The sequence below is a fragment of the Rhinolophus sinicus genome, linkage group LG06 (assembly GCF_036562045.2).
Source record: "Rhinolophus sinicus isolate RSC01 linkage group LG06, ASM3656204v1, whole genome shotgun sequence".
NCBI lineage: Eukaryota > Metazoa > Chordata > Mammalia > Chiroptera > Rhinolophidae > Rhinolophus > Rhinolophus sinicus.
Window position 1 is genome coordinate 158,828,204 of NC_133756.1, and position 25,678 is coordinate 158,853,881.

Below are 25,678 nucleotides of genomic sequence, written 5' to 3' on the forward strand. Positions count from 1 at the left end.
AAGGGGAACAGGACTTTACTGGGGAACAGTGTGTACTTCCACGATTTTTTCTAAGTCAAGTTGTTGTCTTTTCAATCATAGTTATGGAGGGCACAGTTCAGCTCCAGGTCTAGTTGCCGTTGTTAGTTGCAGGGGGCACAGCCCACCATCCATTGCAGGAGTCGAGGAGTCGAACCGGCAATCTTGTGGTTGAGAGGACACGCTCCAACCAACTGAGCCACCCGGGAGCTCAGCAGCAGCTCAGCTCAAGGTGCTGTGTTTAATCTTAGTTGCAGGGGGCGGAGTCCACCATCCCTTGCAGGAGTCAAGGAGTCCAACCAGCAACCTTGTGGTTGAGAGCCCACTGGTCCATGTGGGAATCGAATGGGCAGCCTTTGACGTTAGGAGCATGGAGCTCCAACTGCCTGAGCCACCGGGCCGGCCCTCTTCTTCATTTTTGAAGAATACTTTTGCCAGATAGAAATCTAGTTGAAAGGTTTTTTTTTTTTCTTTCAGCACTTTGAAAATGTTTTTTCATTGTTTTCTGGCTTGCATTGTTTCTAATGAGGAATCAGCTATCATTTGTATTGCTTCTTTAGGTAATATGTTTTTTCCTCTGTTTTAATTTAATATTTTCTCTTTGTCTTCACCCCCCTCAACAGTTTGACTCTGATGTGCATAAATTTGATTTTATTTTTGTTTATTATGCTTGAATTTTATTGAGCTTCTTGAATATGTGAGATGTTGTTTTCTTCAAATTAGGAAAAATTTGCTCATTATTACTTTAAATATTTTTTCAGCTTCAAATGTTTTCCTTTTGGAAAACCATTTCATGTGTATCAGACTGCCTATTATTTCATAGGTCACTATGCCTCTGTTCTCTTTTTTTCTAGTCTTTTTTCTATTCTTGTTACTATCGGCACGTATTAAAATTCAGTGATCTTTTCTTCTGCAGTGCCCAATCTGCTATGTTCACTCCAGTAAAATTTTCATTTTGGAAGTTGTATTTTCAGTCTTAGAATTTCCATTTCATTCTTTTTAAAAAAATCATTTCCACTTCTTGTTGCAATTCCTTATCTTTTCACTTTTTATTTCCATCTTTACCTTTAAATCTTTGAGTACACTTTTAACAACTGCTAAAAAGTCATTTTCTGCTAATTCTAACAATTTTGTTATCTCCGGACCTGTTTCTGTTGACTTTTTCCCACTCAGTAATTATTCACATTTTCCTACTTTGTATGTGTAGTAACACTTTAAAAAAAAAAAAAAAAAAAAGATGAGCTTTTTTTTTAAAATAATTTTTTATTGGGGAATATTGGGGAACAGTGTGTTTCTCCAGGGTCCATCAGCTCCAAGTCATTGGCCTTCCATCTAGTTGTGGAGGCCGCAGCTCAGCTTCAAGTCCAGTTGCCATTTTCAATTTTTAGTTGCAGGAGGCGCAGCCCACCATCCCATGCAGGAATTGAACTGGCAACCCTGTCGTTGAGAGCTCACGCTCTAACCAACTGAACCACCCGGCCTCCCCAAGACTTTTTAATAATCATAAAATTTACCATTTTAACCTTGTAAATTGTACAATTCAGTGGCACTAAGTACATTCACGATGTTGTGTGACCATAATCACTATTTGGTTCCAGAACTTTTTCAGTACCCCAAGTGAAAACCCTGTACCCATGAATTGGTCACTTCCCATTCCTGCACTGCCTTCTCCAGTCCCTGGCAATCACTAGTCTGCTTTCTGCCTCCATGGATTTGCCGATTCTGGATATTTCATATAAATAGAATCATACAATATTTAGCCTTTTGCATCTGGCTTTTTATACTTAGCAGAAATTTTTAGAGGTTCATCCATGTTGTAGAATGTATCAGCACCTATATTTCTTTTTACTGTGATTCCCCGAAAATAAGACCTAGCTGGACAATCAGCTCTAATGCGTTTTTTGGAGCCAAAATTAGTATAAGACCCAGTCTTATTTTACTATAATATAAAACTGGGTTATATAATATAATATAATTTAATATAATACCAGGTCTTATATTAATTTTGGCTCCAGAAGACACATTAGAGCTGATTGTCTGGCCAGGTCTTATTTTTGGGGAAACACGACATGGCTGAGTAACATTCCATTCTTTGTATATACCACATTTTGTTCATTCATCTGTTAATGACATTTGGGTAGCTTCCACTTTTTTGGCTATATGAGTATTACTAATATGAATATTTGTGTATGAGTTTTTGATTGAATACCCATTTTCAATTCTTTTGGGGATGTACCGAGGAGTGAAATTGCTGGGCCATATGGTAATTATATATTTAACTTGTTGAAGAAATTTTGATTGTATAAAGAATGTTGATTTTTTTTTTCCCAATAGCAGTTAATTTACTGGTGGTTCAGCTTTATTCTGTTGAAGACTGAGATTAATCTTGTTAGAGTGTCTTGAGTAGCCCTGGCTTTAGAGCTAGAGCGACTCTGTTCTTAAGGTAAAGTGTTTCTAGGGTTACACGTTTCTAGGTTAACTGATAAAGGGTATAGGCTAATGATCTAATTAAGTTTGGATGAGAAAGGTAATAAAGGGTAACAAGTGTATTTGCATGGTTATTTTAATTTTTTTCAGAACAAAATACTAATAAGAATGTTTGTAGGCCAAGGGAAAGCACTGAGAAGAGAGGTAGAGGAAGATAAGGTGTGAGGGAGGGTGTGATGGGGTGAGGCCACAAAGGAGGCAGGTGGGATGGATTAGAAGGCACACTGTGGGGTCGGATTTGCAAAGGAGGAAAGATGCTTATTTTCCCAGATCAATGAGAAGATGAGTGAGGACCTTTCTCTCTCATTTACTCACCAAAGTTGTGAAAGCAAGAAGCTTTAACCAATTCTCACGGACAACCAAATACTGTCTACATTAAATTGTTCTCTGAATTATCCTATCATAGGAACTGCCTTGTCCCTAAATACTTACTCTCTCTGTAGTTTGAGGAAAGCCCCAGGAGACAGGGGTTGTCCTAAGGGAGAAAATGGTGCCACATAGTCATCCACAGACTGATGCATACTTTAGTAAATTCAGCTCATGCAGGTTCAGAAAATTATTATTATTTTTTATTTTGTTGAGAGCCAAACTCATAGTTACTCGACTCCCATGATGTGATTTAACTGTACCAGAATCCAGTATACTAATGCTAATGACACATGCAAAAGTCAAGTGCCTTGGAGAGCTCAACTTGGCCTGAACAGTGTATTATCACTTATGGGAAAGCTGTATGGAAATACAATTACTAGATGATTGTGTTGTGCATAGAATCAGAATAAGAAGAGTTAGATGGTTTTAAGAAGAGTCTCTCAGCTAAGGGAGCTACAGGCCTTCCCATTTGTTGGAAGGAATTGTCGCTGAAGTCTGTTAAGCCAAGACTTCTTCCATGGACCGGCTGGGCGAGTGCCACAGTGCTGGCTTCTGTCCTAGAAACTCTCAATTCTTCTCATTGGCAGCGCCTCCCCATTCTGTGTACTAGTATTTCTCCAAACAGAGTATAGGTTGGAATAATCAATTTTCACCTTTTTGTGTTACAACCATATCCAGTCCAGTCTCTGCAATTTTTCAAATCCTCTTGAGTCATACTTAAGTGTTCCTAAACGCATTAGTCACATTCTTAATTTATACGAGTGTGATACAGATAATAATAAGTAGTACAGATAATCATCACATCTGGTATTTTACTCTGAGGCTAACACTTTTCCAAGTTCTCGGAGATACATTTTAGTGGATTACCCCAAAATGACAAGATCAGTAATCACAGCCAGATGAATTCTGCATCATTTGAGCCATTGCTGTGGCCACTAGCTTGTAAGGCTCACTAAAACATCATTAGAACCATGAGGAAATGGAGGAGAAAAATACATTTCCCAGAATAATTTCTCATGGAGAATACTTAATGTCGTTATAACAATTTTTAATAAGATTTCTGAGGTGGAGGTTGAGATCACTAGGTCTCACTTTCCCCATTTCTAATGACAATGGGCCCATTAACTCAGGACTTTTGCAGAATAAGGTATGAAAGATGGAGTACCGAATAGTTTTTCAGGACAAGAGAGAAAAGATTATACGTCACTGTCCTCCTTAGCTTTCCCCCAGGAATTTCACTTTCGAGGAAGGTCAAGCTCTTAGACTGTACAGGGCGCTGTGTGTCTTGCTTTGGCTCATTCTGTGTCCAGATTCCTGCAGCCTCCTCCAGAGGCATTTCCCTGTGACTTGTTTTCTTGCTGCTGTAGAACTCTCTCTGACTCACACTGGCCTGAAAGTATGCCAAGAGCACTTACAAGAAAAGCAAAGAACACACCTCAAGAAGATTTTCAGCTCTTCTAAGCAAGCTGCTTTGCCGTCTGTTGCAGTCACACTGGATTTCTTAGTCATCTTGTCTTAGCCTAGCGATTGCGTGGATGCTCAAGGCTGTGAGCCAGTCTGCCTGTTGTTATACAGGAAACAACGAGAGCTCCTTTTTAGTTTCAGACTTCATTTCTGGTCTGGCACACGGATCAGGATTTTAGAGAATGAAGTTCAGCAAATCTGACCCCAGGACTTGGACTGTTTTTATGTCCTTCCCATTGCTGTCATTATGGATGTCATTCTAGGAGCTAATATGTTCTAGATGAGCACTTCTCAAATTTTAATGTGCATTCGAATCATTTGGGGATGTTGTTCAAATGCAGATTCTCATTTCAGTAGGTATGTGGAGAGGCCTGAGATTTTGAATTTCTAATGAGCTCCCATATGATGCTGATGGTAATGGTCCCCAGACCACACTTGGAGTAGTAAGGTTCTGGACTAATGATGTCCATACTCTCCTGGCAATAGAGAAGCATAATTTGTAAGGTTCTTCCTTGTATAGTATTCAGTAGGAGCTGCAGTAAGAGTGCAGCCATGTTCTTCATGCCTCCTTTTAGGCCAAATAGAAAGTGTTCATTCTGTGCCTCAGAGAAGAGCCAGCTGAGTATTTCATCAAGGATTTAGCTGCAGCAGAACATAGGTGTATAATTACTGACCTATGTACCTGTGGGTCTTAGTTACAGTATTTGGGTTTTGTCTCAAAGGTTTTTTTTTTTAACTTGACATTACTGGATAAAGTTTATTTTTTATGTTCTTTTTCTTTGCTTTAAAATATATATATATATATATATATATATATATATATATATATATATATATATATATATTTAAAGATTTTATTGGGGAAGGGGAACAGGACTTTATTGGGGAATACTGTGTAATTCCAGGCCTTTTTTTTTCCAAGTCAAGTTGTTGTCCTTTCAATCTTAGTTGTGGAGGGTGCCGTTCAGCTTCAAGTTGTTGTCCTTTCAGTCTTAGTTGTGGAGGGCACAGCTCAGCTCCAGGTCCAGTTGCCGTTGCTAGTTGCAGGGGCCACAGCCCACCATCCCTTGCGGGAGTTGAACCAGCAACTTTGTGGTTGAGCGGACACGCTCCAACCAACTGAGCCATCCGGGAGCTCAGCAGCAGCTCAGCTCAAGGTGCCGTGTTCAATTTTAGTTGCAGGGGGCGCTGCCCACCAGGAGTCGAGGAATTGAACTGGCAACCTTATGGTTGAGAGCCCACTGGCCCATGTGGGAATCGAACCGGCAGCCTTCGGAGTTAGGAGCATGGAGCTCTAACCGCCTGAGCCACCGGGCCGGCCCTTCTTTGCATTTTTGTAGTAGGCTTTATTTCTATTTTTTTTCATTGAGAAATAATTGACATGTAACCTTGTGTAAGTTTAAGGAGTACAAGGTGTTGATTTGATACATTTCTATTTTGTGATTTGATTATCAATGTAGTGTTAGCTAACACCTCCATCACAGCAAAAAATTATGCTTGTGTGTGTGTGTGTGTGTGTGTGTGTGTGTGTGTGTTGAGAACATTTAAGATCTAGGAGTTTAAAAAATAAAATTTAGGTAACTTTAGTGACTTTTGTGTTCCAGCAATAAATGGTTTCTTAAGGACAACAAGCAGTCAACGACACGAGGACAAAATCAAATCAGTCACAAGGAGTGAGAAGCAACAGGAACAAGAGGGCAGATCTACAAAAATGTTCAGATGTTGGAATTATCAGACACATAAGAAAAATGATTATGCTTCCTATATCTAACACAATAAAAGAAAGATTAAAAATATTTTCAGGGATAAGAAAATTTAAAAAAGAACAGTGTAATTGTGGGAAAAAGTAGGACTTCTAAAAATGAAAAATGCTATATATTTGGCGGCTGATTGGATTCAGTATTCTCTGAGATCTCAGAGAAAAATAAAGAGCCATCTGAAGAATGCAAGAAGGAAAACTCTATTAGGCTTGTCGACTCAAGCAGTTTTAACAAACAACTCTCAAGTCCAAGAGATTTCATATTATAAAAAGTTTTCTTGCTCATTCAAAGTATAATGCAAGTCAGACAGCTTTCCTTGGCAGCTCTTCTCAAATGGGGATCTAGACTTCTCCCTATGAATAACTGACACATTGGGGTCCTTTGCTTTCTCTTAGACAGAAGTGTGTGTGTGTGTGTGTGTGTGTGTGTGTGTCCACACGTGTGGGCAAGAAATGCATATTTTCCATAAGTAAACTGAAAAATAACCTGGCGGTGTAATGTATATTATTGTCATTTACAATTAACTTTTACTTTATACTTAAAAATTTTTTTTTATTGGGGAACAGTGTGTTTCTCCAGGGCCCATCAGCTCCAAGTCGTTTTCCTTCAATCTAGTTGTGGAGGGCACAGCTCAGCTCCAAGTACAGTTGCAGTTTTCAGTCTTTAGTTGCAGGGGGCGCAGCCCACCATCCCATGCAGGAATTGAACTGCCGACCTTGTTGTTGAGAGCTCACGCTCTAACCAACTGAGCCACCCCACTTTATACTTTCATTTAAATAGGTTTTAAGACATCCAAGCTAGACATAAAAGCTATCAACAATGTCTGGAATTTTTGCCTTACAACACTAGAAAAATCACTTGGCTAATATTAATAGCTTAAAAATTGTCTTTAAATGATTAGAATAAAGAAATCTCAAGATGCTATTTTTTTCTTCATCGCAGGTGTAGATAGAATTAATTCTCAATGAAGGAAAAGACAAATTAGATGTAATCATATTTGTTTTTTTCTTTCCTAGTATTGGTTTTTAAAATACTTGGGACATCTGGATATGTAAGAATTTTATTTGTATAATTTCAGTGAAGATCTAGTTGAAATCATCTTGAAATGAATTTGCGAAATTACTATCATTATATAACATACTCCTTATTAACTTGTATTTCAACACCAATTTCTCCAATGCTTGCTGTACTTGACCATCAGTCAGCAGTGTGTATAAATTAAACAATGCATGATTAAGCATAAACAAATTAAAATTCCAAACAGTGCAAACCATCACCATTGCTGGTAATTCAGCAGAGTGAGACACCCACTAATTCATGAGCATAATTCATCTGATCTTGACCAACTGCTCTACTTTACTGGGCAGAATTCTCTTTGCTGCATTTAAAAAAGACAAATACTTTAAAACTAGTTTGCTAATTCAAAAAGAGGAAAATTAGAACAGGTTTCCAGGTTAAGGCAAGATCTGAAACTAGCAAGCCCTACTGGCATGTTTCCTCAAACCCAAACCCAGAGGTGCCGGAGCAGTGAGAGTTTCAGAGATGAACTTCAATAAAACCTGAGAGAGAGTCCTAAAGAGGCACAGGTGGCTGGATCAGAGTGTGGGGGTGGAAACTGGCAGCCAGGGGCATGAATGGGCTCTTCTCAAGGGGAATACACCCCAGATGTGTTACTCGTTGCCCTCACATTAGGGCAGATCATTGCCCTATCTCTTGCTATCTTATTTTTTCCAGCTTTATTGAGATACAATTGAGATATAAATTGTGTAAATCTAAGGTGTTCGGTGTGATGGTTTGATACACACATATACTGTGAAATGTTTACCACAACCAGGTTACTTAACATACCCTTCACCTGACATAATTAGTATTGTGTTGTTGTTGTGATGAGCACATTAAAGTTCTACTCTCATAGCAACTTTCAAATATACAATACAGTATTGCTAACTGTAGTCCTTAGGACCTGCTATAGATCCTTAGTACCTTAGATCCTCCCAGGTTATAAATAGAAGTTTGTATTCTTTGACCAATATTTCCCCATTTCACCCCACTCCCAGCTACTGGCAGCAACTATTCTACTTTCTGTTTCTATGAGTTTGATGTTTTTAGATTATACAGTATTTATCTTTCTTTGTCTGACTTATTTCACTTGGCATAATGCCTTCAAGACCCATCCATATTGTTGCAAATAGCAGATTTGTTAATGGCTGAATAATATTCACATATATATTCACATAATAATAATAATATTATTATATATTCTTTAAAATTAATATTCACATAATAATAAGAATATTATTATATATATTCTTTAACCACTCATCCTTTAATGGACACTTAGGTTGTTTCCATGTCTGGGCTATTGTGAATAATGCTGTAATAATCTTAGGAGTGCAGATATCTCTTAGAGATACTGATTTCATTTCCTTTGGATATATACTTAGAAATGGGATTACTGGATCATATGGTAGTTCTATTTTTAATATTTTTGAGGGATCTCCATATTGTTTTCCATAGCAACTGCACCAATTTACATTCCCACCAACAGTGCACAGGGTTTCCTTTTCTCCACATCCTCGCCAGCATTTATGATGTTTTGTCATTTTGAAAATAGCCATTCCAACTGGTGTGAGTGATATCTCACTGTGGTTTTGATTTGCATTTCCCTGATGACTAGTGATGCTGAGACTCTTTTCAGGTACTTCTTGGCCACATGTATGTTTTCTTTGAATGGCTATTCAGGTTCTCTGCTCATTTAAAATTGGATTGTTGTTTTACACAAATTGTTTATATATTTTGTATATTTTTATATATTTTATATATTTTGTATAAATTCTTTATATACATCTTATTCAAAGGCTTTTCCTTCTACCTCATTTCTAACTTGATTAAGGATGTTGAAATGTTTCAGAACAGTACCACTGTATTTTAGATGAGATTTCTGATTTCAAGAAAATATAAAAGTAAGTATAAGATAAAATAATTCTTTGTTAAGGATATATCACAGTGCCCCCAAAGTAAGTTCTGTCAGAAGCAGTACTATCAGCAACCTATAAAAGATGCAATATGCTGAGTTGCCCTATGATAAGTCTGTAATAGCTATTTGAATAGCATGAAGGCCATCTTATTCAACTGTGATTACTTCACTCCTGACTGGGCATTTAAGGTTAGACTATAATTCTGCATGTATTGACAGATAGTCAAATTTAACTTAAAAGGTGCCACTAAAGGGGCCGGCCGGTGGCTCAGGTGGTTAGAGCTCCAGGCTCCGAACTCCGAAGGCTGCCGGTTTGATTCCCACATGGACCAGTGGGCTCTCAACCACAAGGTTGCCAGTTCAATCCTTCGAGTCCCGCAAAGGATGGTGGGCTCCGCCCCCTGCAACTAAGATTGAACATGGCACCTTGAGCTGAGCTGAGCTGCCTCCCGGATGGCTCAGTTGGTTGGAGCGCGTCCTCTCAACCACAAGGTTGCCGGTTTGACTCCTGCAAGGGATGGTGGGCTGCGCCCCCTGCAACTAGCAATGGCAACTGGACCTAGAGCTGAGCTGCGCCCTCCACAACTAACACTGAAACAACAACTTGACTTGGAAAAAAAGTCCTGGAAATACACACTGTTCCCCAATAAAGTCCTGTTCCCTTCCCCAATAAAATCTTTAAAAGAAAAAAAAAAAAAAAAAAGGTGCCACTAAAATAAAAAACTGAAAATATGTCTTAAAAATTGTTTATATGGGAAAAATAAGATTCTGAGATAGTCTGTGTAAAGAGAGATTATGAATGACAGGAGTTGGCAAATTAACGTGCTAAATCAAATTCCATGAATAGAATTTTCATGACATGAAAATTAGTTATCAAAATTAGTTATCTATTACTATATAACAAATTATCCAAACCACAGCAGCTAGAAACAATAAACATTATCACACAGTTTCTGTGAGTTGGAGAACAGGGCATGACTTAACTGGGTGCTTCTGGCACAAGGTCTTTCCTGAGAAAAAAGTCAAGCTGTGTCCCAGGCTTGAAGAGTCATCTGGAGGTTTACCTTTATCTGGAGGGAAGAGTTGTTGTTCATTTCCATGATAATCCATGTGCTGTTTGATAAGCCTGGAGCCATTGCCAGCTACATCTCTCCACAGAACTGCCTTATGACCCGGCAGCGGAGCTCTTCCCTATAGTGAATGATGGGAGAGACAGAAAGAGAGAGAGAGAAGATTGAGAGATTGACCAAGACTAAAACTATTGTCTCTTTATAACCTAATCCCAGAGGTGCTATCCCATCATTTGTGATTTGTTTTATTTCTTAGAAGTGAGTCAACAAGGCCAAAACACCCTCAAGAAGAAGTCATTGGGGACCTTGTTAAGAACAATTTTGGTGAGTTTGAAAGCCTCATTGGTGTGGGGGAAGGCATGACAGAAAATGGGGAGGTACATTCTTTGGAAGGTCTTGGATATTTAAGGTAGTAACTGGAAGAGGATGTGGGATCCTAGGAATTTTGGGAATAGAATTGAGAGGCCAAAAATAAATTTTTATATTTATGATTCATTGATTTTTGACAAGGATGTGAAACAATAGTGTTTTCATCAAATTATGCTGGTTAACTAGATATCCAAATGCAAAAGAATTAAATTGAGTACTACTTCATATAATACACATAAATGAATTCAAATTGGATTATAGACCTAAATGTACAAGCAAAACTATAAAATTCCTGGAAGACAACATTGGAGTAGATCTTCCTGACCTAAGGTTAGACAATAGTTTCTTGGATATGACACCAATAGCAAAAGTGACAAAATAAAATAATAGGTCAGTGAAATTCAAAGTTAATAACTTTTGCGATTCAAAAAATACCCTAGAATGAAATGACAACTCATAGAATGAAAGAAAATATTTGAAAAATCATATCTTTGATACTGCTGATAAAATATGTGTGTCCAGAATGTGCAAAGAGCTCATACAACTCAACAATAAAATGACAAACACAATTTAAACAGTAGGTAAAGGAGTTGAATATACATTTATCCGAAGACGATCAGTATTGTCAATAAGCCTATCAAAAGATGCTCAACATATTAGTTATTAGGGAAATACAAATGATAATGAAATACCACTGCATACCCATTAGTATGGTTAAAATAAAAAAGACAGAAATAACAAGTGCTGACAAGGATGTGGAGAAATTGAACCCTTATACATTTGTTGCTGGTAGGAATGTAAAATGGTGTAGCCAGTACGGAACAGAGTTTGGCAGTTCCTCGAAATGTTAAACATAAGGTTACTATATGACCCAGGGATTCAAATTTTAGGTATGTCATATAAATTAAATCATGTAATATGTGCTATTTCTAAAATGGCTCCTTTCACTTTGCATAATGTTTTAAAGCTTTATCCATGTTATAGTATAAGCTGTGATCAAACAATATGGTAAATGTTTAAATTAAAAAAATTTATTACAGTAAAAGATATATTGCCATTAATTTCCCTAAAAGACTCCTCCTCGCTTTGAACACACTGATCCCATTGTTCTTGCCACTTTCTGAGGCAGTTCTAGAAATCCTCTTTCGTGAGCATCTTCACTTCATCCTCCATCATGACAATGTTCTGTTCACACATTGCTTCTGGTACGGCAATTTCTATCAAATAAAAACATTAAGGTGTGTCCTCATCCACCTTATTCACCGGATCTGGCACCGTGCAACTTCTGGCTGTTCCCCAATGTCAAAAGGACCATGAAAGGAAAACATTTTGAATCGATTCAGGACATTGAGGCACCATGACAGTGTGACTAGACACTTACGAAAGAGGACTTCCAGAACTGCTTCAGAAAGTGGCAAGAATGATGAGATAAGTGTGTTCCAAGCTAGGGGAAGTATTTTGAAGAGGATTAATGGCAATGTGTCTTTTATTGTAGTATTTTTTTTTTAATTTAAACATTCACCGTACTCTTTTTATTACACCTCACATGTATCGATGCTTCATTCTTTTTAATTGCCAAATAATATTCCATTGTATGGCTATACCACCTTTTGTTTTCTCATTCCATCTACTTATGAACGTTGTGTTTTCCACACTTTCATGCACTCCTTCTTCATCTTGTAAATCAGCTTTCAAAACTCAGGTGCCCAAAGCACCCACTCTGACTTAGTGGAACTTACTGAAAGGTGACATTTTCTCCCTAGTTTTTTCTTCAGTTTTTCTGTAGCACATTGTGCATCTGCTGTGTAAGTATCTTATAAGACCAGAATTATCAGAGTGTAATTATTTACATACATGTCTCTTACTCTTTAGACTTTGAGACCACTGAAGACCTTGTTTTACACAAGATTTTGTGTAATGGTTAATTTTGTGAGTCAGCTTGGCTGGGTCACAAGCTGCCCAGATATTTGGTTTGATATTACTTCTGGATGTGTGTGTGTGTGTGTGTGTGTGTGTGTGTGTGTGTGTGTGTGTGTGAAGGTGTTTCCAGAATAAGATTAGCATTTGAATCAGTCGATTGAGTAAAACAGATGCTCTCCCCCGTGTGGCTGGACATCATTCTATCCACTGAGCGTCTCAATAGAACAAAAAGACAGAGGAAGCAGGAGTTTCCTCTGTCTGTCTAACTGTTAAGTTGGGACATTGGTCTTCTCCTGTCTTTGGACTGGGACTTACACCACTGGCACTTCTGCTTCTCAGGCCTTTGGACTCTGATTAGAACTATACCACTGGCTTCATGGTGTGTCCAGCTTGCAGATAGCAGATCATCGCACTTCTCAGCCTCCATAACCACGTGAGCATTGCCTTATAATAAATATCCCTTGTTTCTATGGAGAACACTGACTAGCTGTATTTTAAGAATTAGTGCATAAAAGCTTCTCAAAAATGTTGTGTGAACAAATACATAAACCCGAAAAAAGAGAAACTCACCTATAGACTAATGCTGCTTTCCTCTCTTCAATCAGTGTTCCCCTTTGCCAGTACCTTAAAATCAATGTAAATTCTTGGAATTATTTGAATTGAAATAGAACATCTGGTTTCAAAAGACCATGGTCACATCACACTCTAGTTGGCTTTAATTTGACTCATGATTGTTTTAAATTATGCATTTTATCAACACATAATATTAAAAAGCAAAAACACTTGCCTTCTGGTTTTTCCACAGAAAAATCATAAAGTAGCTTACTTTTTAGCTATATGCAGTTATAGTGGAGAGACCAGCCCAACCTCCTGGTATGGTCAGGATCTACTAATCTAGTCAGGTTAGTGACTCCTTTCCTTGACTGCTGGCTTCTGAGCATAGTTTAATATCTGATACTTGCTCTGTGTCTCCTAGTGCAAATGTTCCCATTCTGGATGTAAAGACCTCACTACTCATAGACTTTTGATTTACAGGGAGAGGAAGAACAGATTCTTCCGGTAGGGCACCAAGAGTCTGGTAACTGGGGCCATTTCAGCTCCCACCATTTTGTTCCCAAACTATTTATTCTACCTACAGAGGACAAAGCACCAGGTAGTAGTTTTCTTGGTGTAGAATTAACCCCTGGTCATTCGCAGAATGTAAAAGAACTTATGAGACTCTACAAGAGTAAGATTTATTGAAAGTCAAAGAGAGACAGTCTGGCAAAGGAAAGTTTTTCCAGGATAGAGCCCAGTAGGGACAGCTGCGGAAGACCTTGCAAATTACTGGCAAAGGGACTTTTGCCAAGGTACAGCCGCCCCCATGAGAAGGAGTGCTTGGGTTTTATATTTTTCTAGCAAGATGTAGGGTGCTTGTCAGATTGCAGGGGGGCTGCCATTACAATTGTCTTTTGGGAACTGTCCTGTTCCCATCTATGCTGGATGTCAGCTTGCAGGGGGTTGCTGTTGCTATTGGGAACTGTTCTGTTCTCATCCATGATGGGTGTTTGTTAGTTTGCAGGGGGTTGCTGTTGCAATTGGGAATGTTCTGTTCCCACCTATGATGGATGTAAGGTGCTTTTCAGCCTGCAGGAGCAGTGCTGGTCAGGGGAGTCAGAGCCAAGTGGTTAATGTTTAAGCTTTTTCCTGTTGGCACACAAGCTCGCTTCTGTTAACTCTTTGACTGTCCCATCCTACCAGCTCACAAGCCCGCTCCTGTTAACTCTTTACTTGTCTCATCAGTGGTCATTGATTTAGAGTGAATGCTGCATCCTAGAAAATAGTTTCCCATCTTTGCAGGTATTATTTCCAAAGTAGCTCCTTAGATACCCTTTCACAAGGCTATATCGCTCTATGAGACTCGCAGCTTCTAGGTCATAGAATGTGCAATAGAACCAGTGAATTGCATGGTTATGAGCCCACTTCCACACCTCCTTTTCTGCCTTTTGGGTTCTTTAATTCAATGAAGTGCTACGAAGGCTCTTGTTTTGCTGGATCATACACTCTCTATGCCTTTAGATAGTTGTGCTGGCTGAGGTCAAGGCAAGACAGAGATGCTTACCCAGAATCTCTGTTATTGTAGTTAATATATATCACTACCCCTTTTGAAGGTGAAAGGGGTCTAATATAATCAATTTGACATCAAGATATTGGATGGTCTCCTTGAGGTGCTGTGTTAGCGCCTCAGCCTTGGTCTCCATTGTTTGCAGATTGACATTCAGCAGCCCTGGCAGCTAGTTCAGACTTGGCGAGTGGGAGTGCATGCTGTGACCTATGCAGAGCTTCAATCTCCGCCATCATGGCCCTTCTAATCAGAGGACTGCTTGTGCACAGCGACTCTGAGTCATTCTGGATATTTTTTTTAGTGCCTTTTCCCTTCTTCCATGGTGTATGGTCATATGGACTGTTACATGTGATACAAAGACCTTCACACCTCACGTACACTCCCATAGATATATCCACATGCCTCTTCCTCATACCTTCTTTCTTTCTTTCTTTCTTTCATCCAGTCTTTCCTTTCTGTTTTCAGGCCCAGTCACCAAATTAAGCCATTTGCAGCACCCAATCACCCATATATATATCTTACCTCAGGCTGATTCTATTTAGACACCAAAAAAACAGAGCAATATGATGAGTTGCCCTATGATAAGTCGGTAATAACTATTTGAATAGCATGAAGGCCATCTTATTCAACTGTGATTACTTCACTTCTGACTGGGCCTTTAGGGTTAGACTATAATTCTGCATGTATTTCTAATGTGCGAAGATTTTTTTCAGTCATCTATTGTCTTTAAATTATATACTTACACAGCAGAGAAACTAGATTGTTTCTTTATATATAAATGCCATTATAAGCATTTGACAGTTTATCTTGCAGGAGGTATACTCAGAGGTAATAATGAATAAGCTAATATTACAAATTCACAAATTATGTACTTGACTTCTCAAATATATACATACTGATGTTAACCATCTATAAAAAGCTAGTTTATAAATATTATTGTATGTTTTTTGTAGAAGCGTTTGGTCTAAGTAGTGCCAGTACGGTCAGATTTATTTCAATGTCACTGAGCAATCAATTGCATTTAATCTAAATAAACTGCAAAATTGCCCAATGTACAATTTGTATTACTGAACAAAATACATTACAGCTGTCAGCTCTGAATTTCCCATGGACCAGTTCTTCACTATGTTTGTAGAACTCAGTCTAGCAAAATTAGAGGAAAAGGCTTCAGGTTTTTGCTCTGACTTGTAAAGAGTATGGAAGATGTCATTTGTGTCATCACACACAAAAAATTGCATAACTATTCTTAGCTCCATCAGAGGATTGAGATGAATGGTACCTACTGTCCCAAAATTGGGGAGACAGAAAGCTACATAAAGTCACAGGTTACCAGGAGCATAAGCTCACTGCTGGCGCCAGCGCTGGCAGGAACACGTAGACTGTAGTGGAAGAGTTATCAGGGTCTCAGTGTAGACTAGTTTGAGCTTTAAAAGCTGTGGGGGAGTGAGGCTCCCACACATTCATGGAGCCCCGACAGATTCTCACTATGAAGACCAAAGAAAAACGCCTTCTTCCTTCAATAGGAAGAGGAGCACAGTGAACATTCTGAATTATACCCAGAGTCAGAGTATCTGCTCTTGGCTCTGTTCTCTGTAAAGAAGGCCAGACCTGCAAAGAAACAACCTTACCAAAGCCTTATCTGACACGGAGAAAAGCAATTAGTCAACTCCAGCCCCCTCCAGCCTTTCTGTTGCACACAAAGGGAAAGAGAAAAACAATGAAACTCATCTGAAGACCACAGTGCGGGGACTCCGGCCCACCACAAAGGAAAAAATAATTAAAAATTATTCATACTATTATAGGATGTTTTTCTTCCCCAGTATCCAACTACCACATCAACAAGGCCCTGGGACAATAACAGTGAATTACAAGGGAGAGAGCTGCAAGACACAGATTCCATATGAAGAGTTTCTAGAGATTTCACATAAGAAGACCCAAAGACAATCGGGGAGAATGAAGAAAAGTACACTAGAGGAAATTGAAGCCTCTGACACATACAGACAGACACAAAAAACATTAAACACAGCCTATCTTATAGGCAGATAAATATTAAACCTCACACTAAAGGTCTATTTATTTCAATCTGATTACCCAGTGCATCAGAGACAAAGCAAACATCAGAGACAGACTCAGATGTGGCATGGCATTTGGAATTATCAGACATGGAATTTAAAATAACTATGATCAATATGCTAAGGGAACTAATGGGAGAAGTGGACAATATGCTAGAATAGACAGGTAACATAAGCAGAGAGCTGGAAATAAGAGGGAACCAAATGGAAATACTAGAAATCAAAAACTCTGTAATAGAAATGAATGCCTTTGGTAGACTCAACAGTAGATGGGACATGACTAAGAAAAGAATAAACTTGAAGATTTGTCAATAGAAACCTTCCAAACTGAAATGCAAAGAGAAAACAGAATGGCAAATAAGTAACAGAGTATCCAACAACTGTGGAACAATTGCAAAAGGTGTAATATGCATATAATAGGACTACCAGAAGGAGAAGAATGAGAGAAAGGAGTAGTGGAAATATTTAAAGTAACGATGGCTGAACATTTTCCAAAACTAAGGACAAACACCAAATCTAAATCAGTGGAAAGGCCCTAACTCTTTATTTCTTTTAAGAGTAGACAAATGCGTACAGGCAGAAATTGTATCACTGGTTGCCAGAGTTCGGATGGAGGTAATCAGGATTGAGTGTTAATAGCAATGGTGTTTTTAAGGGGTGGGGGGGCGACGAAAATGTTCTAAAATTAGACAATTATTATGGTTTCAAAGTAGACAAAACAAACAAACAACAGAAACAGACTTGTAGAAACAGAGACCAAAGGGATGGTTACCAGAGGGAGGGTGTGGGAGATGGGTGAAAATGGGAAGGGGAATATAGTCAATAATACTGTGATAAGTTGACGCGGTGACAGATGGTTACTAGAATTAGTGGGGTGATCACATTGTAAGGTATAAAAATGTCGAATCACTATATTGTATACCTGAAACTAACAAAACCACTATAAGATTGAATACCAACTATAGTTAAATAAAAAATAAATTAAAAGACTCTAAGATAGTTATTAAATGTGTTCCCAAAACATGTTTGAGAACTAAAGAAAGGCATGATAACAACGACTTGTCAAATAGAATCAATAAAGAGACAGATGTTATGAAAGGAACTACTCGAAAATTTATGATTTGAAAAGCACAGTTGCTGAAGTGATAAATCCATTAAATGTCCCAACAGTATATTAGAAATGGCAGAAAAAAGAATCAGTGAATGTGAAGACAGAGCAATAGAGATTATGAAACATGAAGAACAGAAAGAAAAAACAGTGGAGAATTCTCCAAGAAAGCATAACAACCGTTATTGTGTATGCACCAAAAAACAGAGCATCGAAAGAGGTAAAATCTGATAGAACTGTAAGGAGAAATAGGTGTTACAGACTTCAACACCCTTCTATGAGAAATGAACAGCTCCAGCTGGCAGAATATCAGTAAGGACACAGCTGTACTCAACAGCACCATCAACCAACTCTACAATTGACATTTGTAGACTACTTCATTCAACAATAGCAGAGTACACATTCTTTTCAAGCTCATATGACACAATCACCAAGATACACCACATTCTGGGCCATAAAATACACCTTAACAAATTTAAAATATAGATATCATACAATGTATGCTCTCACACAACAATGGAATTTAACTAGAAATCAACAAGAAAAGATAGTTAGAGTATCCCAAACTACTTGGAGATTAAACAACACTATCAATAACACATAGGGCAGAGAAGAAATCTCAAGAGCAACTTAAAAATATTTTGAACTAAATGAAAATGAAAATACAACTTATGAAAATTCGCGGGATGTTGTGTAATCATTGTTGGAGCGAAATTTACAGCATTGAATGCATATATTATAAAAGGCAAAAGATCTTACATCATCGATCTAAGGTTCCATTTTAGGAAACTATAAAAAGAATTAAATCAAAAGTAAGCTGAAGAAAAGAAATGATAAAAATTAGAGCAGAAATCAATGAAACTGAAAACAGGGAATTGATACACTAGAAAATCAATGCAATCAAAAGATAGCTCTTTGAGAAGATCAATAATATAGATAATTTCTGTGAAATGCATAAATTAGTCAAATTCCTAGAGACCGAAGTAGATTAATGGTTGCTAAGAGCTGGGGTTGGGCTGGGAATTGGAGAGTGACTCCTCATGGGTACAAGTTTATTTTGTGGTGAAAATGTTTTACAATGAGATGGATGCATAACTCTGAATGACCAAAACCCATGGAGTATTACATTTTAAAGAGTGAATTATATGGTATGTAAATTATATGTCAACAAGCCTTCAAAAGAATTTTTAATGGAAGATTTAGTACTAACAATGGTAACATTTTCCTCCATATTTTCTCTTTAATCCTTCCATAGCACATTGCACATTTGTCATATATGTTTTGAAATGTCAGAGTGTAGTTATTTGTATACCTCTCCCTTATGCACTGTAGGATAAGACCCTTGAAGACCTTGTCTTACACATTGCTGTCGAGTTTAGGGGTAATACAAGTCATGAACATTAGAGGACTTCTCCTGGAAAAGAAGTTCTCACAAGTGTTATCTGAATGACTCAATCAATAAGCCTGCAAAAATAATCCTCTTTAGGAGCTTACCACCGGTTTAACCCTTTGTCCTCCATCACTACCCACCCTGCTCCCATTTTGAATAACTTATTTTCAGTGTGAATTCATGGTTTGATTTGACTTGAAACAGAATGTCACTTCCCAAAAGGGAAAGATTGCAGCGTATTTCACTTGCTTTAATTTAACTCAGGACTGTTTTCATTCACTCTTTTAATCAAAATTCAAGCAAAGCACTTACTTTCAGTACTTTTCATAGAAAAAGAAAAAAAAATCTCACTTTTGAGTCTCACAAATGACATGTGAAAAGGGCTGCAAACCATACGTAGCAGGTTTGTTTATTTATTTAGACATGGAGCTCAAAGTCCAGTGCTACTTTGGGGCACTGCTGATGGAAAGAATTTTCACCAAGTAGACCTTTAAAGACCTTCTATTGTCAGCTGCTGGAAGTATCTAGGCAAAATATTTCTCTTTGACTTTAAAGAAAACGGCTACCTACCTGATCCCCAAACAACGTGGAGAAACAACTGTGGAGGTGAGACAAGGCTCATTGAGGAGAAAGTGTGGTCAGGACCAACACACACTTAATGTGACGGAGTGGAAGGAAACCTGTTTTTCCTTTGACCTTTCCCAGATACAGTCATTGGGGATCCTCTTGGGAATCGCCTGTTCATCTTCCATGGCCTTTCATCACCTCCTGGAGCAAGCTGGAGGCATGGGCAGATTCCAGAGCCTTCAGATAGCTTTCCATTGTATTTCCATCCTCATGGTGTACCCTCATATTCTATTGGAAAACTTCACTGCAGCTGTCCCCGATCACCGTTGCTGGGTCCACAGCCTCGACAATGACACTGTCTCTGCTAATGGCACTGGAATCCACAGGCAAGACATTCTCCTGAGAATCAGCATCCCGCTGGACTCAAATCTGAGACCGGAAAAGTGTCGACGTTTCCTCCACACTCAGTGGCAGCTCCTTCACCTGAATGGAACTTTCTCCAACATGAGTGAGCTGGACACGGAGCCCTGTGTGGATGGCTGGGTGTATGACCGAAGCGCCTTCTCGTCCACCATCGTGACTCAGGTAAGAGGCCCCTTTTCCTCTCATGAGTCCATCGCCTGGGAGTTTAGGGTTAACACAAGTCATGAACATTAGTCACTACGCAGGTGCTCAATTTTTACTCCTTCAGCAAATATTAATTGCTTCTATGAAATGCCAGACATCTACATATTTAATGAGTCTACTGAACTGAAAAACAGACATTATCTTACTATTATATGGCTGTTATTTTTAGGAAGACCAAAGGTCAAGCAAGTATTTTATGTCACGTGTTAAAAATGTTATGCAATGTCAGTAATCGTCAGCCACGCTTGCAAATTAGAAGCATCTGGGAAGCTGATGAAAACCACCAAGCCCAGACTGCATCCAGAGCAGTCAGATGAGAAGATCCGTGGTGAACTTCTGGCATCAGTAGACTTTAAAGCTCCTTTAAGGATTGCACTCTGTAGCCAAGGTTGACAACCACTTAGTATGGTGTAAAAGAAGGCGTTAATACAGCCAACAGGTTCAGAGGAGCCTTCCCAGTGGAAGTTATGTTTAAGCTGAGACCTGAGTAATAAAGATCAGCTAATGCAAAAAATAGAAGCTGGAGAGAAAGAAGGGACCTGATGTAAGAAACCTGAAGATCATTTTAGTTGATTCAATCAGGTTTCTACTGAGGGGTTATAAGCAGCTGTGAAACTCTGCTGTGATGGCTTCTTTCCCTTCCAGTGGGACCTGGTATGTGAATCTCAGTCACTGAAATCAATGGTCCAATTCTCATTCATGGCTGGAATGCTGCTGGGAGGCATCATATATGGCCATTTATCAGACAGGTGAGTGTCTGGATCACAGCTCTCTTTACTCTGGGGTGTTGTCATGCACTCATGGATCATTCTTCCATTAAGAAACATTTATTACTAATTACACTGTCCTGGGGTTTCCTAGGCCCCCAGGGATCTAGAAACACAAATGGAGAATAACAGTCAGTGTGGGGAGTGCTATTTTGTCTGCTGGGAGTACTGTGCGCAGGATAGAAAAACAACATCTCCACTGGATGTGGTAGTCTTTTCGGACAGGGTTTAGACATGAGGTGCCACCACATGCAGTTTAGAAAGATGTCACCTGTGGGAACAGAGAAGATGTATCACGCCATGAGATTCATCCTGTTTGAATGCATAGGTGTGTAAAACAATGTTGCAGGTTCTGGCCAGAGGGCCATTTCATCCCTCCCTGGGAGCGTAATGCTATGGATTTCCCGAGCAAGGTCATCATGTCCCTGTTTCCCGCGTGTGATGGGTAGACAGTCCTACTAAACTTGCGGTGTGCACAGCAATGTGTCTTGGTGGTTTATAGTAAGATCACTCCAGTAACCTCGATGCTTGTTTTTTAAAAACACAGCTCTTTAAAAGTAGGTTTTTCAACCAGGTAAGGTAATTAATCTAATGACAACTGCTGTCACCATTTGTGGTGTCAGAAACTGGAGTATCCTGTGCCTAATAATACTACTTCTGAATTAGACAGCCATCCACTGCCACCACCCAAGCATGTCTCCTGGGGGATATGGGGAATGAAGGTGCCCCTTACCATCTACTAGCATAATATCATCTGTTATCTCAGCTGCAAACTCTGAACTCTGAATGTATGACAGTAAATGTAACTTATAAAAGTGTTCAGAGACATAGTATTCATTCCTAACAGTTCTGTAACACAGAACTACCCACTTTACAGAAATAAAAATAAACCTATATCTACGGCTGATATATTTTTGAAAAGGGTGAGAAGACTAGTGAATGGGTAAAATATAGCCTCTTTAACAAATGATGCTGTGACTACTGGATATCCACATGCAAAAGCATGAAATTGGACCCTTAACAAATATTAACACAAAATGGAGTAGTGACTTAAAACGTAAGAGCTGAAACCATAAAACTCTTAGAAGAAAGCATAGGGGTAAATCTACATGACTTTGAGTTTGGCAATGGATTCTTAGATACGATGTGAAAAGCATGAGTAACAAAAGAAAATATAGATAGATTGAACTTCACCAAAATTAAAAACTGCTCTATATCAAAGGACATTATGAAGAAAATGAAAAGATAACCTAAGTAATGGGAGGAAATATTTGTAAATCATATATAAGGCATAAAGATGGGCAAATAGACCGATGGAGTAGGGTTTAATATCCAGAACATATAAAGAACTCTGACAATTCAACAACAAAAAGACAAAGAATCAAATTTTTAAATGGACAAAGGACTGGAATATACATTTCTTCAAAAATATATATGAATGTTGCGTGAGCACATAAAAAATGCTTAATATGTCATTAAAAATGCATCAAAAACCACAATAAAATGCCACTTCACACTGAATAGGGTGGTTATAATAAGTTTTTTTAAAAAACAACCACGAAAAATAACACGTATTCGCAAGAATGTAGAAAACTTGGAACTCTTGTACATTGCTTATGGGAAGGTAAACTGCTGTGAAAAATATTTTAGAAATTCTTCAAAAAGTTAAATTTAGAGAAACCAGGAAGTACAGATGGAGGACAAAGTCAAGACTTCTGTTTTGGACGTAATAAATTGGAAATGCCTATTAGTCATTCGAGCAGGAGATGTCAAGTAGAGGAAAACACTGCTAAGAGTATGGACTTGCTTGAAAACTATTTGCCCAAATATGACCCTTAGCCAGGGTGATACTCAGCTAATAAATACCCAAGCAGTTATGTTCCCATGACCCTCCCACTAAAAGGAAAATATACGGCCTAACAGGGAGACTCTAAGTGACTGTTTCAGGGTCAAGGCCAACATCTATTTTGATTGCCCAGTGCCCCTGATGTACTGATTGTTAAATATTTTTAATATGCCACTGCCCATTTAGAATACCCCTTTAATCTAAAACTAAAAAAAAAAATCAGTTATACTTTTCTGTCATACTTTTTCTCTTTTAATGTGTTGAATAAGTGTTTAAATGTTCAGATGTAAATAAAGCGATTAGAAATGTGTTGGTTTGGATTTCGCAGACAAGCCAGACCTCGCCTTGGCTTCAATGTGAGGGAAAGGGCCTTGCTGGTGTATCTCTATAGAGACTGGTTGTGTGAGCCTCTGTTTCTTCATGCTCATTTCACCTATTTCTTTCCTGTGAGAACTTTCTCTAAGTCCCTTTGCCTGTCTGGGCCTCCTTTGTGTCCTATTCTAGAGAAGCACATTGTCCAAGGGCTCTGCAGAGAGGGGCTCTTATGCAACCCATCGGCACACGTTTCCTTTCACTTCATTTTATCTGTGGCCTTCATGGTCCTAGAGCCCCGAGTACAGATTTAGTAAAACCCTGTATTAGTCAGCTCCAGCTATGATAACAAAACACCATAGATTGGTGGCTGAAACAGCAGAAATGTATTTTCTCAAGTTCTGGAGGCTGGGAAGTCCAAGGTCCAGGGGCAGGGTGATTTGGTTCCTGGTGAGAGCTCGGCTTAAGGACAACTGTCTACTTGCTGTGTCCTCACATGGCAGAGAGAGAGGGAGGGAAATCTCTCTGTTGTCTCTTTTTATAAGGGCACTAATCCCATCATGAGGGCCCCACCTCATGACCTCATGTAAAGCTAATTACCTCTCCAAAGCCTCATCTTCAAATACCATTTTATTGGGGATTAGGGCTTCAATATATGAATTTGGGGCAACACAATTCGGTCCATAGCAGATCCCTTGTATTCTAGACATTATACAGAGTCTACTATGTTAAATACCTATGTTAGTATAAAGGATATTTGTGATGTGTTAAAATTTCCAATACAGTAGTCCCCCCTTATCCACAGGAAATACGTTCCAAGACCCCTAGTGGATGCCTGAAACTGGATAGCACCGAACCCTATAAATCTATGTTTTTCTTTCTTACACATATATACATACTTATGATAAAGCTTAAATTGTAAATTAGGTAAAGTAAGAGATTAACAATAACTAATAAAATAGGACAATTGTACCAATATATTGTAATAAAAGTTATGTGAATATGGCATTATTTAATAAAATAAGTTGCTTGAACACAAGCACTGTGATACGATGACAGTTGATCTGATAACTGAGCTGGCCATGCAGTGACTAAAGAGCACATACACATGGATACACTAGACAAAGGGATGATTCACGGCCCTGGGCGGGATGGAATGGGATGGAGATTTCATCCCGCTACTCAGAACGGGCAAGCAATTTAAAACATATGAATTGTTTACTTCTGGAATTTTCCATTTAATATTTTTGAACTGCTGTTGGCAGTGGGTAACTGAAACCATGCAAAGCAAAACCATGGATCAAAGCATACTACTGTATTGCAGCCTGTCTTATATGGTTTCAATTGGTCTCAAAGATTTACGGGCAACAGATTTGAGAAGAAGCTTTGCTATACTGAGTATCTATTTACAAACAGGAGGGTTGCTTGTGAGATCTATTGTTGATTCTTTAAAGTTTCAAGGGCAAAGTTTCACTTATTAAAACATCACCTACATTTCCAAGTGTGCCTCCTTTTTGATAATTTTTACAGCAAGTTGTTATTATGCCCATATCTAACCTGTTCCTGTTTCTCAGGTTTGGAAGGAGGTTAATTTTCAAATGGTGTCTCCTCCAATTCACCATTGCTGACATCTGTGCATCCGTTTCTCCCACCCTCCTCATTTACTGCTTGCTACGCTTCTGGGCTGGCCTTTGTATCAGCAGCATCCTGACAAATAATGTTTTGCTTAGTAAGTAAAAACTTTGGATCTTTGACCTTTTCCAAGCCCTCTTTTTGACTTTGAAATTCCAACTTTGTTTGAAGTCGAAATCCTGTTTGTGTTTTCTTTCAGTTATCGAATGGACAATGCCCAGATTCCAAGCCATGGGAATGACAGTGACAATCTGCTTTGCTTCTGTGGGTCAGATGCTTCTGGCAGGACTGGCTTTTGTCATTCGAGACTGGCACCTCCTTCAGCTGGTGCTTACCGCACCATTATTTGTCTTGTTTCTTGCTTCAAGGTAAAAGCTGTCTTTCTTCCTTTGTCTTAGAGGATCCTGGGCAGCGAGGTACAGGGACCCAGACACAGAATTCTATTTGGTCCTTAGTCAACACTTGAACACATGCTCTACTCATCTGTGCCTTATATACAATTCGAGAAGCAGAACAGGTAGGATTGCCAGATAACATCAGGGACACTCAATTAAATTAGAATTTCAGATAAACAACATTTTTTTTGGGGTATAATATCCCAAATACTGCATGCTGCACAGTTAATCTAAAAATTATTTATTGTTTATATACAATTTCTATTTATCTGAGAGTTCTGTATTTTTATTTACTAACCTGATAAAAACAGAGTGTCCCATTAAAGTAATATTTCAAATAAACAACAAATACTTTTTAGCGTGAGTATGTCTAAAATATTTCATGGGACATAGTTATACTCAAGAGTTACTCACATTCACTGTT

The 25,678-nt window shown here is 38.6% G+C and overlaps 1 protein-coding gene and 1 long non-coding RNA gene across 8 annotated transcripts in view; one reads left to right on the forward strand and one right to left on the reverse strand.

Moving 5' to 3' along the window:
• The window catches only part of LOC141572279 (uncharacterized), a 35,107-nt gene extending 20,020 nt beyond the window's left edge, over nt 1-15,087 (reverse strand). For both annotated transcript variants that reach the window (XR_012497615.1, XR_012497614.1), the window contains exons 1-2: nt 13,005-15,087; nt 10,140-10,266 (exon numbers count right to left, since the gene is read on the reverse strand). This is a non-coding gene — a long non-coding RNA (uncharacterized LOC141572279). The remainder of the gene's footprint in view (nt 1-10,139; nt 10,267-13,004) is intronic.
• LOC109435828 (organic anion transporter 7) overlaps nt 1-25,678 on the forward strand; it is a 51,082-nt gene that overhangs the window by 5,713 nt on the left and 19,691 nt on the right. For 3 of the 6 annotated variants that reach the window (XM_074336515.1, XM_074336513.1, XM_074336516.1), the window contains exons 2-6: nt 10,402-10,469; nt 19,814-20,260; nt 20,948-21,051; nt 24,802-24,956; nt 25,059-25,227. In XM_074336515.1, coding sequence (XP_074192616.1) covers nt 10,402-10,469; nt 19,814-20,260; nt 20,948-21,051; nt 24,802-24,956; nt 25,059-25,227 — 943 coding nt within the window. Of the gene's footprint in view, nt 1-10,401; nt 10,470-12,773; nt 12,868-19,539; nt 20,261-20,947; nt 21,052-24,801; nt 24,957-25,058; nt 25,228-25,678 lie in introns of those variants that run through there. The other 3 variants (XM_074336514.1, XM_019713946.2, XM_019713944.2) reach the window with 3 other exon arrangements.